General features: G+C 42.7%; 1 protein-coding gene across 1 annotated transcript in view; it reads right to left on the bottom strand.

Moving 5' to 3' along the window:
- Positions 1-17,100, bottom strand: part of Rhbdl2 (rhomboid like 2) — a 41,711-nt gene that overhangs the window by 15,391 nt on the left and 9,220 nt on the right. Inside the window, exons 2-4 of the mRNA XM_074080523.1 lie at positions 12,039-12,296; positions 9,750-9,898; positions 4,614-4,726 (exon numbers count right to left, since the gene is read on the bottom strand). Coding sequence (XP_073936624.1) covers positions 4,614-4,726; positions 9,750-9,898; positions 12,039-12,275 — 499 coding nt within the window. The 5' untranslated portion in view covers positions 12,276-12,296. The remainder of the gene's footprint in view (positions 1-4,613; positions 4,727-9,749; positions 9,899-12,038; positions 12,297-17,100) is intronic.

Here is a 17,100-nt window from a genome sequence, read left to right as displayed (position 1 = left end):
AAGCTGAGATTGGGAAGTTTATGGCTCAAGGCCAGCCCCAGGCAAATAGTTCATGAGACCCCCCCCCAAATCCAAAATAACCACAGCAAAATGGACAGGAGGTGTGGCTCAAGTGATAGAGCACCTGCTTTGTGAGCACCTGCTTTGCAAGTGTGATACTGAGTTCAAACCCCAATCCCACACACAAAAAAAAGTCACCCATATTCTATAATTAATATGTGCTGAAAATGGAAGAAAATGTATTGGACATCAGACAACAGAGAAGGAAAGCAAGTAATAGAACAAAGTAAGACAGAGAGAACATCATATAGAATTTGCATAAGGTGGAACCCCAAGAGACAGGAAATAAATTAGATGGGTTTCCTGATTGCTCAGGTATTGCCTTGAGAGAGTAGTCTACAGGGCACAGAGGGGGAACCCAGCAGGTCACAGCACACTTAAGAGTTGATAAGATGGTGTTTATGGTCAAATAGAGAGAGCTAGGAAACTCGCAAGACCAGAGAGCAGAGACGCACACACAGAAAACTCAAGAAAGGAGTGTGTGAGGAGTTACCTGAGTCAAAGACAGTGCCACCAAAAAAGAGGTGGGAAAACCACCTGTCGCCGACACAGTGCCAGACAGTCTGTGTAACTTTCTAAACTGGAAAACCTCTGAATTGATACAATGTTTGTTTGGTAGAGTACAACAAAAAGGCCCTGTCCTGTTGGACACCTGTGAATCATGCCTGTAATCCTAGCTACTTGGGAAGCTGAGAGCAGGACAATCACAGTTTGAAGCCAGCCTCAGCAAATAGTTTCCCAGACCCTATGTCAAAAATACCCAACACAAAACAGGCCTAGTGGAGTGGATCAAGTAGAACACTGCCTAGCAAACCAAGACCCTAAATTCAAACCCCAGTACTGGCAAAAAAAAAAAATGGAGGGGGGATGTGGGTTTAATGGCAGATTAGACATTGCAGAAGAAAAATATGGTGAACTTGACACAGCAATGGAAACTATCCAAAATAAAATATACAAAAAAATTTTTATATATACAGCATTAGTGAGCTATAGGGAGCTGTCTTTTTTAAATTTTTGTATTTTTTGGCAGAACTAAGGTTTGAACTCAGGACATTGTACAGACACTCTACTGCTTGAGCCATGACCACAGGACACTTTTAATCAGTCTAGTAACTAATTAAATACCTCATGGGAGAGGACAAAAGTCAGGTACAGAAAAAATCCCCAAGCACAAGAAACATAAAAAATAAAAAAACAGGGCATAAAAAATACCAAATTTCTCAATATCTATGAAAATCTTCAAAGCAGCTAGATTAATAAAAACTAAGGGACAAAGAAAGATAGGATGTCCTGTGACACAGGTTACTCCAGAGGCACCTGCACATCCATGTTTATTGCAGCACTATTCACAATAGCCAAGTTAAGGAAACAGCCAAGATGCCCCACCACTGACGAATGGATTAACAAAATGTGGTATCTATACACAATGGAATTTTATGCAGCCATGAAGAAGAACAAAATGTTATCATTCGCTGGTAAATGGATAGAATTGGAGAACATCATTCTGAGTGAGGTTAGTCTGGCCCAAAAGACCAAAAATCGTATGTTCTCCCTCATATGTGGACATTAGATCAAGGGCAAACACAACAAGGGGATTGGACTTTGAGCACATGATAAAAGCGAGAGCACACAAGGGAGGGGTGAGGATAGGTAAGACACCTAAAAAATTAGCTAGCATTTGTTGCCCTTAACGCAGAGAAACTAAAGCAGATACCATAAAAGCAACTGAGGCCAATAGGAAAAGGGGACCAGGAACTAGAGAAAAGGTTAGATCAAAAAGAATTAACCTAGAAGGTAACACACACACACAGGAAATTAATGTGAGTCAACTCCCTGTATAGCTATCCTTATCTCAACCAGCAAAACCCTTGTTCCTTCCTATTATTGCTTATACTCTCTCTACAACAAAATTAGAGATAAGGACAAAATAGTTTCTGCCGGGTATGGAGGGGGTCGGGGGGGAGAGGGAGGGGGCGGAGTGGGTGGTAAGGGAGGGAGTGGGGGCAGGGGGAGAAATGACCCAAGCCTTATATGCACATATGAATAATAAAACAATAAAAAAAAGAAAGATAGAATGTTAACAGATTTCTCATTAGAAATGATAAAAGTGAGAAGACAATAGAACAAAGCTTGTGAAGGCACTTAAAGGAAAATAAATACTGACAAGCTTGAATTCTATACCTAGTAAAAATTTAAAAATGAAGGCAGGGGCTGGGGGAAAGCTCAGAGGTGGAGCACACACTTGTGGTGTGCACAGCTCTGGGGATCCATCCCTAGCAACCCACTTCCACCCCACCCCTACACAACGAAGAATTTTTCTTCAGAGACAGAAGGGCTTAGAGAATTGACCTGTAGACCTGTAGTACAAGAAGTGTGAAAGGAAATCTTCAGGCAGAAAGAAAAGGATAACTGATGGAAATAATGAAGCAGAATAAAGGAAGGATGAACACTGTAAATGGTAAGAGGAGCAAATGTGCAAGTGTTTTACTTATTTAAGTCTCTTTAGAAGATAATTAATTATATAAACTAAAATAGTAATATGATGTGGGCTTTATAACATATGTAAACTAAAACGTCGGATAACACCAGGACTCAGGCTAGAAATGCGAGTATACCATTGTAAGGTTATTACTATACTATATGACAAGTGACAGACTATCACCTGAGGACTGGTAGAGTGGCTCAAGTGGTAGAGCACCTGCCTATTGAGCACAAGGCCCTGCATTCAAACCCCAGTACTGCCAAAAAAAAAAAAAGAAGAAGAAGAAGAAGAAAGAATATCCCCTGAACATAGAATATGATAAGTTAAAGACGTATGTCATAAACCACCAAAAGAGATGAAATAGAATCATAAAAAATACACAATCCAGGGCTGGGCACAGTAAGCCAAGCACTCAGGAGACTGAGGCAGGAGGATCTTGAGTTCAAGTCAAGCCTGGGCTATACAGTAAGACCCTGTCTCCAAAAAAACAACAACAAAAACTAAGGATGTAAATGTTTATAGCATCATTATTCCCAACCATAAAACCTGGAAATAACCCAGACACCCTTCAATGAGTTGACGGTCAAGCAAGTGTTACATATTGAGCATTCAACAGCCCTGAGGAATCTCTGGAGAACTATGCTGAGTGAGCAAAGCCAGTCCTCAGAGATCATATACTGGATTATTCCATTTATGTAACATTCTTTTGTGTGTGTGTGTATGGGTATGTATGGTACTGGGGCTTGAACTCAGGGCCTTCACCTTGAGCTACTCCACCAGCCCTATTTTTGTGAAGGGTTTTTTTCAAGATAGGATCTTGTGACCTATTTGCCTGGACTGGCTTTGAACTGCAATCCTCCTGATCTCTGCCTCCTGATTAGCTAGGATTATAGGCGTGAGCCACCTGCACCCAGCTAGGCTGTGTAACATTCTTGCAATGACAGAATTATAGAAGTGCAGAACAAATTAGTAGTTACCAAGGATAAAGGAGTGTGGGAGAGTGGGCAGCTAGAGTGACAAAAGCAACACGATGGATTCTTGGGGTTTTGGGAACAGTTTGTACCTTGACTGTACTAATGTGGATATCCTGGTTGTGATGCTGTACTAAAGTTTTGCAAGCTGAAACCATTTGGGTAACCGGCTAACGGGCTCTCTAAACAATATTGCTTATATTAACTGCAGGTAAATCTACAGTTTTCTGAAAATTAAAAGTTAATTGTTTAAGTTTCCAGTAAGTAAATCCAATAAATGATTAGACAGGAGGTTTGGGGGGAGGGGTTGTTTCCTTGTTTGTTGGGGTTTGAACTCCAGGCCTCACACTAGCTAATCAGGAGCTCTACCACTTGACCCACTCCACCAGCACAGGCGCGCTAACATACTCCCCGACTGGCACGTTTTAGAGAGCACTGTCATACGCTTCTGGTCCATCCTCCGTCTTTGGGCCTCTTTAGGTATTATCTACATCCCCTTAAAGTTGTCTTTTTTTCTTTTCTTTTTTAGCAGTACTGGGGTTTGAACTCAGGGCCTCACATTTGTGAGGCAGGTGCTCTACCACTTGAGTCACTCCACCAGCCCTGTTTTGTGTTGGGTATTTTTGAGATATGGTCTCAAGAACAATTTGCCGGGGCTGGCTTCGAACCATGATCCTACGGATCTCTGCCTCCCAAGTAGCTAGAATTACAGGCGTGAGCCAGTGAGCCACAGCACTCAGCTAAAGTTGTCTTTCTTAAATGCAAATCCATCATTAGTCTGACACACAAGGGCCTCCATGACTGGTTTAGGTCTTTCCTCAATGAATGTACCTAGACACCAGACTAGCTAGTTTCCAATTGTGCAAAATCTGTCTGAGTGCAAGACAGCTAAGGACAGGCACAATGACTTATCTTCAGGTACTCTGTACCTCTAATATATGATGACTAATTAAATTACTTCTAATGCTCCCTGTGCTCCCTATTACTTATTGGGAGTGCAGTAAATCTTGATTTAAAAAGGAAGCCCACTAGAAACTTCTATCGCCTTCACTTTTAACCCTAAGAGCTCAGAAGTTGACTGTTACCCTTGGAACACTGACCTGCAAGTACTCCTGCCAGGTATACCAGCCCCACTCGGAGGCCTTTGTGGACCATTTCCAAGGGGATACCCAAAACGAGCTGCATAAAAAGGTTCCCCACGATGTGCTGAACTCTGCAGAGACAAACATGGTCATCAAAATCCAAGCAGTGATTTACTCAGGAGACTCTGCTGGCTTGTGTTTAGTTAAGGACTTGCTAGAATTCCACTTCCAATTTTTTTAGTAGGCAGTTCTTTTTTCTCTTTTGATATAAAATCTTACATGAATCTTCAGTACATAAAACAGATCAAAGAGCATTTTGAAAGTATAAATGCATTTTCAAGCTGTGTTTTGTAACAGTTATAGCAAAAGACAGAGATCCAGGATGCAGCTTTAAGGAATATAAACTTAAAATTAAGGGGTCTGGATGACAGTTACAATTGTCAGCCTCAGTGTCTGATTTTGTTTCTATGGCATTGTTTTCAGAAAATTCTAATTCATTCACTGAGCTTAAATCAATACATTTTTAACTGTCTGTCTTGCAATCATAGGCTATATATTAAAACAGATATTTCAAGAGAAGCTTCATTCCTATTTCTACATTAAAAAGTTACCTTGAGGGCTGGAGATGGAACTCACACAGTAAGGCACTTGCCTGGCATGAGCCAGGCCCTGGGCTTGATCCTCAGCACCCAAAAAAAGGAAGTTACCTTTAACACTAGCTAAAGTTGGTATGTCCTATGTAGTAGTATGATGTAATATATTTGAATGTGAGGTTTTTATTACAATTTTTTTTCTTTTTAATGGAACTGGAGTTTGAACTCAGGGCTTTGCACTTGCAAAGTAGGTGCTCTACCACTTAAGCTACATCTCCAGTTCATTTCACTGTTTATTTTGGAGGTGGTCTCTCTCAAACTATTTGCCTTGAACTCTGATCCTCCCAATCTCAGCCTCTTAAGTAGCTAGAACATAGGCATGAGTCATCTGCACCCAGCTTATTACAGGTTTTTTGGAGGATGTGGGTGATCAGGGGACTGGGACTTGAACTCAGGAACTCACACGCTCTAGGCAGGTATTCATACCTGAGCCACTCCACCAGTCCCTTATTACAGTTTTTAAATAGGTAAATATACATATTTGTCCACATATTTTTTTTTAATTTCCTTTTTTTTTTTGTGGTGCTGGGGATAAAACCCAGGGCCATGCATGTGTTTGAAAATGCTCTGCCACTGAGCTACATCCCCAGTCTAGTGAAAATACTGTTAAGTGAAATTCTTACCATCTTGCTAATCAAACTCCACAATTATCTCTGGAGAATCTCTGAATATAATTTCAAATTTTCCACATTAGAGGAGACCCTAGTTTTGCTGCTATGTAGTAAAATGGGATTTTTTTGTTGTTTTTTTGTTTGTGTTTTCTAAGATTTCAGATGAAACCAAAAAGTTAACAAAGTCAGTACTGGGTCTTCCACAGGACAGCAGCCTTCAAGTTAGGTTTGGGGAGGCTTTTGGCACCATCAGTTACTTAATGAGTATCCAGCAGCTCGCTGAAGGATTCTCTGGCCACTCTCCACAGAATGGGTTACTTACCTCTGTGGCCCTGTGTGCACCCAGCTACATCATCATCCAAGCCATCTTCAAAGGTAGTTGAAAGGTGACATGTAATTCAGTGTAGAATAGTCTAGCAGGGACACTTACACTAGTTGTTTGGAGAGCTCAGACATGAAGGGGATTAGAAATATCACCTCCTGAATATGAATGAGAAGGTCAAAGACCAGGACAGAACAGCCACCCTGTCCTCTGTGAACTCCCCAAGGTTAAGGTGACCAACACTGAAAACTCCAGAAAGTCACCCCCACCCTCTTTCTGCTGCTCAACAGCAGTATAAAATTGACATAAAGATGAGATCCTAGCTGAGCGCTGGTGGCTCACACCTATAATCCTAGCTACTCAGGAGGATCAAAGTTTGAAGCCAGCCCAGGAAAATAGTTCGGGAGACTCTATCTCAAAAAAAAAAAAAAAAATCACAAAAAAGGGCAGGCAGAGTGGCTCAAGTGGTAGAGCGCCTGCCTAGCAAGTGTGAGGCCATGAGTTCAAATCCTAGTCTCACCAAAAAAAAAGAGATCCTGTTACCTACATAAAATAGAAATAGTAATTCTTTCATCTGAATGTTACCTACCCTCTACGATCTAGCTCAAACCTTATTATCCATGAAAACATCCCCACTCCAAGCGTTCCCTCTTTTTGTTTATATTATGCTGTACTTAGCCCAACGCCTCCTCCCATGAACCTGGAGGACCTAATGCTGACTCTCCCAAGCTCTCTTAGCTAGAGGCAGCCATGTCATGTAGTCCTGGCCAATAACACAAGAAAGGGCACTATTGAACTTTTAAGAGCACTTCCATCTTGACAAGAAGAATGTATGCACCAGTACCTGGCACCTCGCTGCCCTTCTTTTTGTTTTGAATGAAGAGTTATAGCAGCCAGCTGGCAAACATGAGAGGAAAGGCCACCTGGAGAGGAGAGAGGCCAGCCCAGGAGCTGGCACCCTGGTTTCATGTGACTCACAAACAGACCACCTGCCTCTGCACTTCTCACAGGGGAAACAAATTGGCCTCTGTTTAAGTCCCTGGAGGTCAGTTTGTTGTTGTTACTTACATCCAAAAGCATTTCTAACTTATATAAACCCCATTTGTGACACATCCTGCACAGCCTTGAGAAATATTTTTGAGTGCCTTATTATGTATCAGGTACTGTGAAAATTATGGTCATTGTCTCATTGAATCATAACAACGTTATGAGGTAAACACAACAATCCCATTTTACAGATGAGAAAACTGACGCACAAGGAAGTTGAGTAGCTACTGTATACTATAGTACCGTACTGCCTTCATTACTATTTAACCAACTGTTCCTCTTATAATTTTAAAATCCTTGAATGCAGAAGCCACATTTGCTGAAAGTATATATGTGTGTGTGTGTGTGTATCTATATATGTGTGTGTATCTATATATGTATGTGTATATATATTTTTTCAACAATACTGGGGTTTGAACTTAGGACCTTACATTTGCTAATCACACCCCCCCCCAGAATATACTTAGTAAGTGGAAAATCAAGTGTGGAAGTGTCTACAGAAACTGGGCAGTTGGGAGTTTTGTCTCTGCCTTGTCGTCTCTGAGTCCTGCATCCTACCATGGATGACTCTTTAGCCACTGGCCAAGAGAATGATCCTTTCAAGTCAAGGGATGGGTAGTCACCGACAAGGTTGGCCTCCCCTGATACCACAGGGCCCCACCAAAGAGGTGGGGTCAGCAGCAAGCTGCTCATTGGCTGCAGGAGACAGGACGTGGGTGATGACGGATGTTGAGTGAGGTCATGGAAAGCTATTGTCATTTAAGAAATTAGAAGCAGATGGGCGCCAGGGGCTTACTCTGTAATCTTAGCTACTCAGGAGGCAGAGATCAGGAGGATCAAGGTTGGAAGGTTGGAAGCCAGCCCCGTCAAATAGTTTGTGAGACCCTTTGTTGAAAAAACCCACCACAAAAAAGGCCTGGTGGAGTGGCTCAAGTGATAGAGCACCTGCCTAGCAAACATGAGGCCCTGAGTTCAAAACCCCAGTACTGTGGGAGAAAGAAAGAAACAAGAAGCAAAGCTACAAGACAGGCGTGGTTCTGCTACTTCCTGCATATTTCAGATGGACAAGTGTCACATACTAGTCTAAATGTTCGTGAGTTAATTTTTTTAAAAATATATATGTGGGGAGGCAGACTGGTGATTCAGTTCCTCTTCATCACCTAAAGGAAACATTCAGCAACACCCAGCAAAGGGAGGACCTCCTTTTGGTTTGCAGAGGGTTTGGTCTCTACTCACTAATGTGTCATATCAGCACCAACATCAGGCAGTTATAGTGCAGTGTGAAGCTCATTGGCTGAGAGTCAGCACCAGCGGGTGGAGGTCCTTGCTCTGCAACTCAACTGTGAAATGGTGAGAAACGCTCCTCCTAGGCTGCCATGATGCTCAAACAAGACAGTAGACAGGCTGCACATACAGAATGAAGGCACAGGGCAGTGCCCGAGGAACTACAAGTTGCACACTTTGGTGCCGATAACTTTTTTCTTTATAAAGAAAAGTTACTGTGAAGGCACAGTAACTTCTCCAAGGGCTGTAACTTTGTTTTATTTTCAAAACCAGGTAGCTTTCTGAACAGCTGGTGTAGCTGCAGAGAACCCAGCTTCCTTCATAAAGCAGCGCTTTTGGCCGGGAGGGAGAAATCCCTTTATACTTTCTAAATTGTATTAGAAATTCTAAAAATTCTAATTGCTTATTTATAGTATTCCGGGATGTGGCATAAGTACAGAGAAGCCATTACTTCAGATGACAGTTTTCAAAAGATTTTTTTGGAGGGAGTGGAGGCTTCCGCTTGTAATATCAACTACATGGGAGATGGAGATCAGGAAGTGCTCAGTTGGAGGCCAGCCAAGGCAAAAAGTTAGTGAGACCCCATCTTGACCAACAAACTGGGCATGGTGGTATTCACCTATCATCTCAGCTACATAGGAGGCATAGGATCACGGCAGCCCTGGACAAAAACTCGACCCTATCCAAAAAATATCTAAAGCAAAAAGGATTGTAGGCAAGATTCAAGTGGTAGAGCATCTTCCTAGCAAGTGAGAGGCCCTGAGTTCAAACCTCCCTCTCAAAAAAAAAAAAAGATTTTTTTTTTCCTCAACATCATGATTCCTTTAATAACATGTTTTCAGCATTCCCAGGCAGGCCAAGGTGTCCTACAGAAAAACCTAGGTTAGACCTACAGGGGCCTAGTTGTGTTATAAGGAGGGAGGGCAGAGCTGGAACAACACAGAGAAGCCAAGCTGTCTCCATGCTTGTCCCATGACTGCTGGCCTAAGCACAAAGTGCCTTTTGGGAACTATTTATGGAGGTGTATTACAAGTGTCTGGTTCTCAATTCCAACGGTCTAATGAAAAATCTAAACAAAATGCTAGGTTCTACCCTAAAAAAAAAAAAAAAAAAAGGTGTGTATGTTTGTGTGTATTGGACACGAAAGTGCTTTGTCAATTGTTAAGTTCTGGACACATTAGAGGTGACAGTTATTTATAATGGCTTCTGACACCAATGACTAAACTTCCTTCCTTACCCAGCATGGACAAGCATGTATAAGATGAACCTCCAGGCCTCCTCCCTCTTCTCAGGACGGTAGGTGAAGGGACTCTCCAAGATGCCCGTGTCCAAGGTGATCCACTGTTTCTGAGGCTTCCACACAGCATAGTAAATAAACACTGCCAGCTGTCAGAGAGGGGCCGACATGAACATTAGCTCAGCTTCTCCTGAGAGCAGTCCCAGTGAAACGCATGGGCAGTAGCGATGCTTAAGTGATTAGCTCTCGAGTGGTCACAAGATGAGAGCAACCCGATTTCCCCACCATTCCCCATTGTGCTCATGTCCCCCTTCCTCCCATGCCTAGGAGCAGCACTAAGAGTGTAAGGAAGACTCTTTCTGAATGCCCTCCCCTGCTTAGCACCCTGCTGTCTAGCACTATGTTCTCTACCACCCTCCCCCTACACACCCACTCCCCTCACCTTCCCACCCCACCACTGGACCTTTCATTTGCAATTAATATGAAAGTAAGTCAATACTGGGTTTCAAAGAATAAAAAGGGAAAGACAGTAACTTCACAGTGGAGAAACCTAGCAAAACACCCTTAATCAAATGATGAAAGTCAACACTGACCTTCTAATGATGTCCTCTGCTGTGAGGAGAAGGCTACTTCATCCACACTATTCTTCCCCTAAACCCATAGGTCTAGTCTAATCATGAGAAAAACATCAGACAAACCCAGACTGAGGGTCATTCTACAGATACCTGGACAATGCACCTCATCACTATCAAGGTCATGAAAAGTGACTGAGACATTGTCACAGATCAGAGCCTGGGGAGACAGAACTAAATGCAGTGTGAAACCCTGGATTGGAGAGAACCAGAGGGGTAGAAAGGGGACGTTAATTGGGAAACAGATAAAATTCTAAGTAAAATCTGGGTTTTAGTTCACAGTACAGGTTAAGCATCCCTAATCTGAAAATATAACATCCAAAATACTCCAAAATCTGAAAGTTTTTTTGATGGTACTTGAGTTTGAACTCAGGGTCTTGTGCTTGCTACACAGGTGCTCTATCACTTGAGCCTAGTAACAGATTTTTTTTTTTTTTTTTTGCGGTACTGGGGCTTGAACTCAGGGCCTTCACTTTGAGCCACTCCACCAGCCCTATTTTTGTGAATGTTTTTTCGAGATAGGGTTTCTTGAACTATTTGCCCCAGTTGGGTTCCAACCATGATCCTACTGATCTCTGTCTCCTGAGTAGCTAGGATTACAGGCATGAGCCACCGGCGCCTGGTGATGTAACAGATTTTTTTTAAAAAGAGAAAAAGACTGACTTTCCTTGCTTACTTTGCAAATACAGACTGGATTTTTTTGTCTTATTTATTACTAACATTTGGTATGTTTCAGTCATTGGAATATTTCTTATTTTCTATGCATTTCAAAATCCTGTGACAAATACAGGCTTTGATAAACATTTTGGAGACAAGTATAATCCAAATTGTTTCTTGAGCCATAACTACCTTTTTTTTATTCATTTATTCATATGTGCATACATTGTTTGGGCCATTTCCATGACTACCTTTTGATGGGAAAAAAGTGCCATTTGGAAGATTTGACAAGTTTGATTCTCGCTGGTGTGTTCATCTGAATAAAAGGTATAAATAAAAAAGTTCCCCGATAAGGAGGCTCAGGCATGGCAAGGAATTAGGAGAATTACGTTAGTGACATCCTAAAGCTCCTGAAGTCACCCCACAGGCGGCTACGCTCTGTCCATTCTTCCATAAGACCTCACATGTAGAAGAAAAAGCTTGGTGTCACGAGGCTCAGAAGGAGCCTAGCCATGCCCAGTCACTAAGAGATACCATTGGGCAAGTCATCCCACCTCCCTAAGCCTTGCACTCTTTTCTGGAACTCAATAGAGCTGACCAGGTCATAGTCCGAGAACACACCCCACGCTGCCCAAAGTAAACATCCTCCAAGGATCCACTTGTTTCCTCTTAAATTCAAGGTAGTGTGTGACTGTGACTCTTCTAAACACATGCTCTAGATAGACTTTACCAACCAACCGGAGTTGTTCCATAAGACAAAGTCAATTTGCAACCCCAAGGTTGCTTGGTTTCTAAAGACCCCACCAGCTAAAATGAAATGAAGCCACTGAAATTGCAAAGGACACAGGAAGCTCTGGGAGAGGTGTGAAGTTCAGCGTGTGCTGGACTTGACCTTCCCAAGCTCTTACATTGCCCAGTGCTTCTCCAGACCTAGGTGTTGCCCCCACCTGGTGGGCTACTTCCCCTGGGAGTGCTCTAGTGCCCACCACCCAGTGCTGACCTCGGCCAGGCTGATGGAGATGATGAACAGCGGGGGTGGGAGGCAGTTTGCTCTCTCCAGGTATGTTCTTCGGACCTGCTCAGGAAGCATCCACTTGGAGACGATTCTGTGCACCTTCCTGCTCTTGGGGGGATCATTACCTGCCCTATCCTCTCTCAGTTTCTCATCCTCCAGCTCTTCTCTCCTTCCTCTCTCCATATTCAGGTTCTCCAACTCCAAATCGTGAGCAGCAGCCATGATCCTGGGTCCTCCCTCTACCTGAAAGGGACAAGAATGGCAGGGGAAACAGGTGACCCTCTGGTCTGCAAGCTGAGGCTCTCCTGGGCTCTAAGTCATAACGGTTCGTTTCCCAAGTCTTTGCTGTGTGCAGATAGCAAAAGATAACTGAAAGATCTAGACCTCTCAAATGGCCCCAATGAAGTTTTCAACTGTATTGTTTAATAATTGGTTTTGATCCTTACACACCCTAGGCATGTAATAAATTTTGAGTGTTCTTTTCCCTATATAAAAATAAATAAGGTGAGCTGGTGTAGTGGCTCAAGTGGTAGAGCGCCTGCCTAGCAAGTGTGAGATCCTGAGTTCAAACCGCAGTAGTGAAAAAAAAAAACCACAATTCAACCACACATCAGCTGATTTTAGATAAGTCACTTAAATTGTCTGAGCAGCAATTTTTAAAAAATTATCATAAAATGCATAGAACATAAAACTCACCATTTTAACCATTTAAAGTGTACACTTCAGTGGCGTTGAGTACCTTGACAATGTTTACAGCCATTCCCACAGTCAAGTTCCAAAACTTTTGCATCACCCCACACAAACACCCCATTCCCACTAAGGAGCCACTCCCCCATACTGTCCTCACCCCAGCCCCTGGCAACCACAAATCTGCTTGCTGTCTCCGTGGGTTTCCCTATTCTGGAGATTTCATATAAATGGAATATATGACATGCAACTTTTTGTGTCTGACTTCTTTCACTTCACAAGGTTCATTAGGTGGCAGCATGAGTCAGAATTCCCTCCTTCTCCCGGATGAACAGTGCACTGCACAGGTTCCCCACTTTTCTTTATCCATGTACCTCTGTATGAGCGCTAATATGCTGCTTCCACCTTCAGCTATATGGAAAATCTGCCATGAACATCCCTGGGCAGGTTTTTGTTTGAACACCTGTTTTCAGTTCTTTGGGACACACACCTATAAGGGGAATTGCTATGTCATGTGGTAATCCTGTGCGTAATTTACTGGGGACCCTCACATTCAGTTCCCTCATAGCACTGGTGGGAAGATTGTTAGAGATAACGTGTGTAAAGCACCTGAACAGTCCCTGGCACACATAAACACTAATTATTACTCATTGTTGGCAATGGCTGGATGGGTGCGGTGTGGATGCACAGATAGATGGAAGGGATAGAGCTGAGCGTGGGGCCTATTTTCACAACAAGGTATTGGGAAGCAGATCATATCCAACTATTTTGGCAAGGTTCCACATTACAATAAGTCACATTAAGCAAATTTAGAAAGAAAGAGAATCCCTTATTTTTCTTTTCCACAGCATTTTTTCCCATGGTACTGGGGGTATTGAACTCGAGGCCTCACACTTGCTAGCAAGATGCTCTACCTCTTGAGCCATGCACATATTCCTTTTCACTTTAGTTACTTGGGGGATAAGGTATAACATTTATGCCTCAAATCCTCCAATGTTACACTTGCCAAATAGCTGGAATAACAAGTGCACCACCATGCCCAGATACTGGGTGAGGTGGAACCTTACCTCAACAAATTTTTGCCCAAGCTGGCCTCGAACTTCGATCCCCCTGATCTCTGCCTCCGTTCTCCAGCCCCTTTCAAGTAGCTATGATTATAGGGATGAGCCACTGCGCCCACCTGTGCAGCAATATTTCTGAAGATAAAGTCTTTTTCTCTCCCCTGCATCTTCCACACTCCAGCTTATCCCATTCCCCAAAGTCAGATATTAATTAATATCATACACATGTAGTTATTTTATTAATTTTCCTTGAATTTTGTTAATTATTTCTACCTTTTGCCACTTCTTTCTTTCTTTTTTTGCTATGTAGCCCAGGTTGGCCTTGAATTCATAATCCCTCTGTCTCAGCCACTTCTTATAACCAATAAAACTACAGTATATGTTTAAAATCAGCAGGTTTTTTTTGTTGTTGTTCTTTGGTGGGACCGGGGTTTGAACTCAGGGCTTCACAATTACAAAGCAGATGCTCTACCACTTGAGCCACTCCTCCAGTTCAAGATCAACAGCTTTTAATTACAAATACTAAAGCATTTAAAAGTAAGATCAGGGCTGGGGAAGTAGTTCAGTGCTAGAGTGCTTGTCTAGCATGTGAGATGCTCTGGGTTCAATACCAAGCACTTATTACTAAGGAATAAATAAATATAAATAATTAGGACTGATTAACATTGCATGAATAAGTCCCATTGTAAATTTAGATGCCATACACAATCATTTCGTAAGGAAATAAAATTGCACGTTGTCAAAAATACAACTTTACATTTATAAAAGAAACTAGAAAAACAAGGGTTATATTTTCCCCCTAGATTTTCTCTTCCTTCAGATTTCAATATTTCCAGAAATTTTACAACTTCAAACTCTTGTTGTTTTTTTTTTTTCTTCAGTCCTGGCTGGGGCTTGAACTCAAGGGCTTCACCATGAGCCACTCCACCAGCCCTTTTGTAAAGTGTTTTTTCGAGACACTATTTCGAACTATTTGCCGGGGCTGGCTTCCAAATCTCAATCCTCCTGATCTCTGCCTCCTTGAGTAGCTAGGATTAGAGGCGTGAGCCACCGATGCCTGGCTCCAAGCTCACTGTTTTAGGTAAATACCTAAAGTTATTTCCTATGCTAAAAAGGTATCTGACCACTCGGTGTAGCCAAGACCCACTGTGTGTCTGCTTGCTTCCTCTGCAACGTGAACAGTAGAGGTTGGATATGCAGTTCTAGCCCAGAGGGGCTGCAGCAACAGCAGGCTCATTGGTAGCGAGTTTTGTTTTTACTTCTCTTCAGTCCCTGTCCTGCTCTGACTTCACCTGTTTCCCCTGATCCCTGAACACAAGGGCCTCCCCTAATTCATCTCACCTCCAACGCTTGGGCCTCTGATGCTCACAGGTACTCCTTCCAGTCTCTTACATTCCCTATCCCTCCCACTCCTGTTCATCTCTTGTCCCACCCCTGAATTTTTTAGCTCAATTAACTGTCTTGGAAATATTATCAATCAGATTGGAAATAGTGGAAAGAATGATAATATTCCTTACAAAAGGTTTTGTGGAAAAGGGTGTATTATATAAGGAACAAATTGATGCAGCCTTTTGGAAGGCAACTGGGCAGAATCTGTAAGATATAAAAGCAACCTTTCAAGAGAACCTCCGATTTCTAGAATTCGATCCAGAAAATGTATCTGAGCAAGTACACAAAGCTATATTCTGGCTGGATGTGGTGACATATGGCTGTAATCCCAGCACTCGGTATGCAGAGGCAGTAGGATCTAGAGTTCAAGACCAACCTGGACTACAAAGTAAGACCCTATCTCAAAAAAAAAAAAAAAAAAGGCTATATTCCAAGCAGTGAAAACTATAAATAACCTACACATATGTCAATGAGGATGTGACATATTCTAACTTTTCTAATTCTTCAGCATTTTTTTTTTTAGCAGTACTGAGGCTTGAACTCAGGGTCTTCACCTTGATTCACTCCACCAGCCCTTTTTGTTTTAGGCGTTTTTGAGATAGGGTCTCACAAACTATTTGCCTGGGCTGGCTTCAGACCCCAATCCTCCTCATCTCTGCCACATCTGGCAGTAGTTCCTTATACTGTACTGAAATCTGCTCGGGCCAATGTTTCCCTACGTAGGGCCTCACAAAGCAAGTCTAATCTAAGGTCATTCCTTTTGTCCTGGCTTTGGTGTGGGCTGCACATAAACTCCATGGGCTCTATCGGTCAAAGTTGGGGTACAGTGTCTGGGAGCACCAGCATTTTTGGAGGCCCAACTGAATAAAGCCTCTCTCTCAGGACAAAACAAGTAGCAATGAGCACAACACGTTATAGTTTCTGGAGACATAAAGCACCCACAGCTGTCCTCGGTCACAGTGTCACTCTAAGTGGGCACTTACTGCACCCACCATCTTCTTACTTATTAAGCAAAGATCACTGAGCTTTCTTTAGTATTGATGTGATTCTAAGCCTCACCTCCCACCTCTCAAGTGTGACCTACTGTTTTTTGATGCCATACAAATGCAGATCAAAACTGGGTGACAGTGCTGTGAATGTCCTCACCCTACTGGTAGAAACAACTAGGTTGTTAGGAAGCCTCTAGCTTTCTGGTTAAAAATGGAGCTGCCCCAGCACATCAAGAGCAAAACCCTTCCCACAATGGTTGGCAAGTGTTCTTAAGAGGATGGAGCTCAGTGGTAGAGCACTTGCTTAGTACACACAAGTTCCCAGGTTCAATCCTCAGCACCCCTCCCCTCAACATAGAAAGCACTTTCCTGCTGCCCAGCCTTGCCTGGTAAAAGCATTGCTTGTGTTGTGAATCACAGAGCTGGTACAGTAGCCAAGGCCTGGGAAGGGTAGGACGGTGCTTGCTTACCCAAAACTGTTAACTATCTTTAAAAAAAAATCAGCTAGATGTGGCGGCTCATACCTGTAATCTCAGCTACTCAGGAAGTGGAGATGAGGAGGATCACAGTTCATGGCCAGCCTGGGCAAAAAATTATCAAGATCCCATCTCAACCAATAAAACTGGGCATCATCCCAGCAATTCAGGTGGTATAGATAGGAGGATCAAGGTCCAGACCAGCCCTATTCCAAAACTAACTAACACAAAAAGGGCTGGGGTCGTGGCTCAAATGGTAGGGTACCTTCCTAGCAAGCATGAGACCCCTGAGTTCAAACTCCAGCACCACAAAAAAAGAGTAGGAAAAGAGATTTCCACAGGAAACCCTTGATATCTCAAGGGATTTTTTTTCCCAAAGACATTTCAGATGTCCTAATTCACTACAGATCACTCAGTAGCTCCCAAAATTATAAACTATAGCCAG

This window comes from Castor canadensis, chromosome 7 (assembly GCF_047511655.1).
Source record: "Castor canadensis chromosome 7, mCasCan1.hap1v2, whole genome shotgun sequence".
In the NCBI taxonomy this organism is placed as follows: Eukaryota; Metazoa; Chordata; class Mammalia; order Rodentia; family Castoridae; genus Castor; species Castor canadensis.
This window is presented reverse-complemented; position numbering and strand designations above follow the sequence as displayed.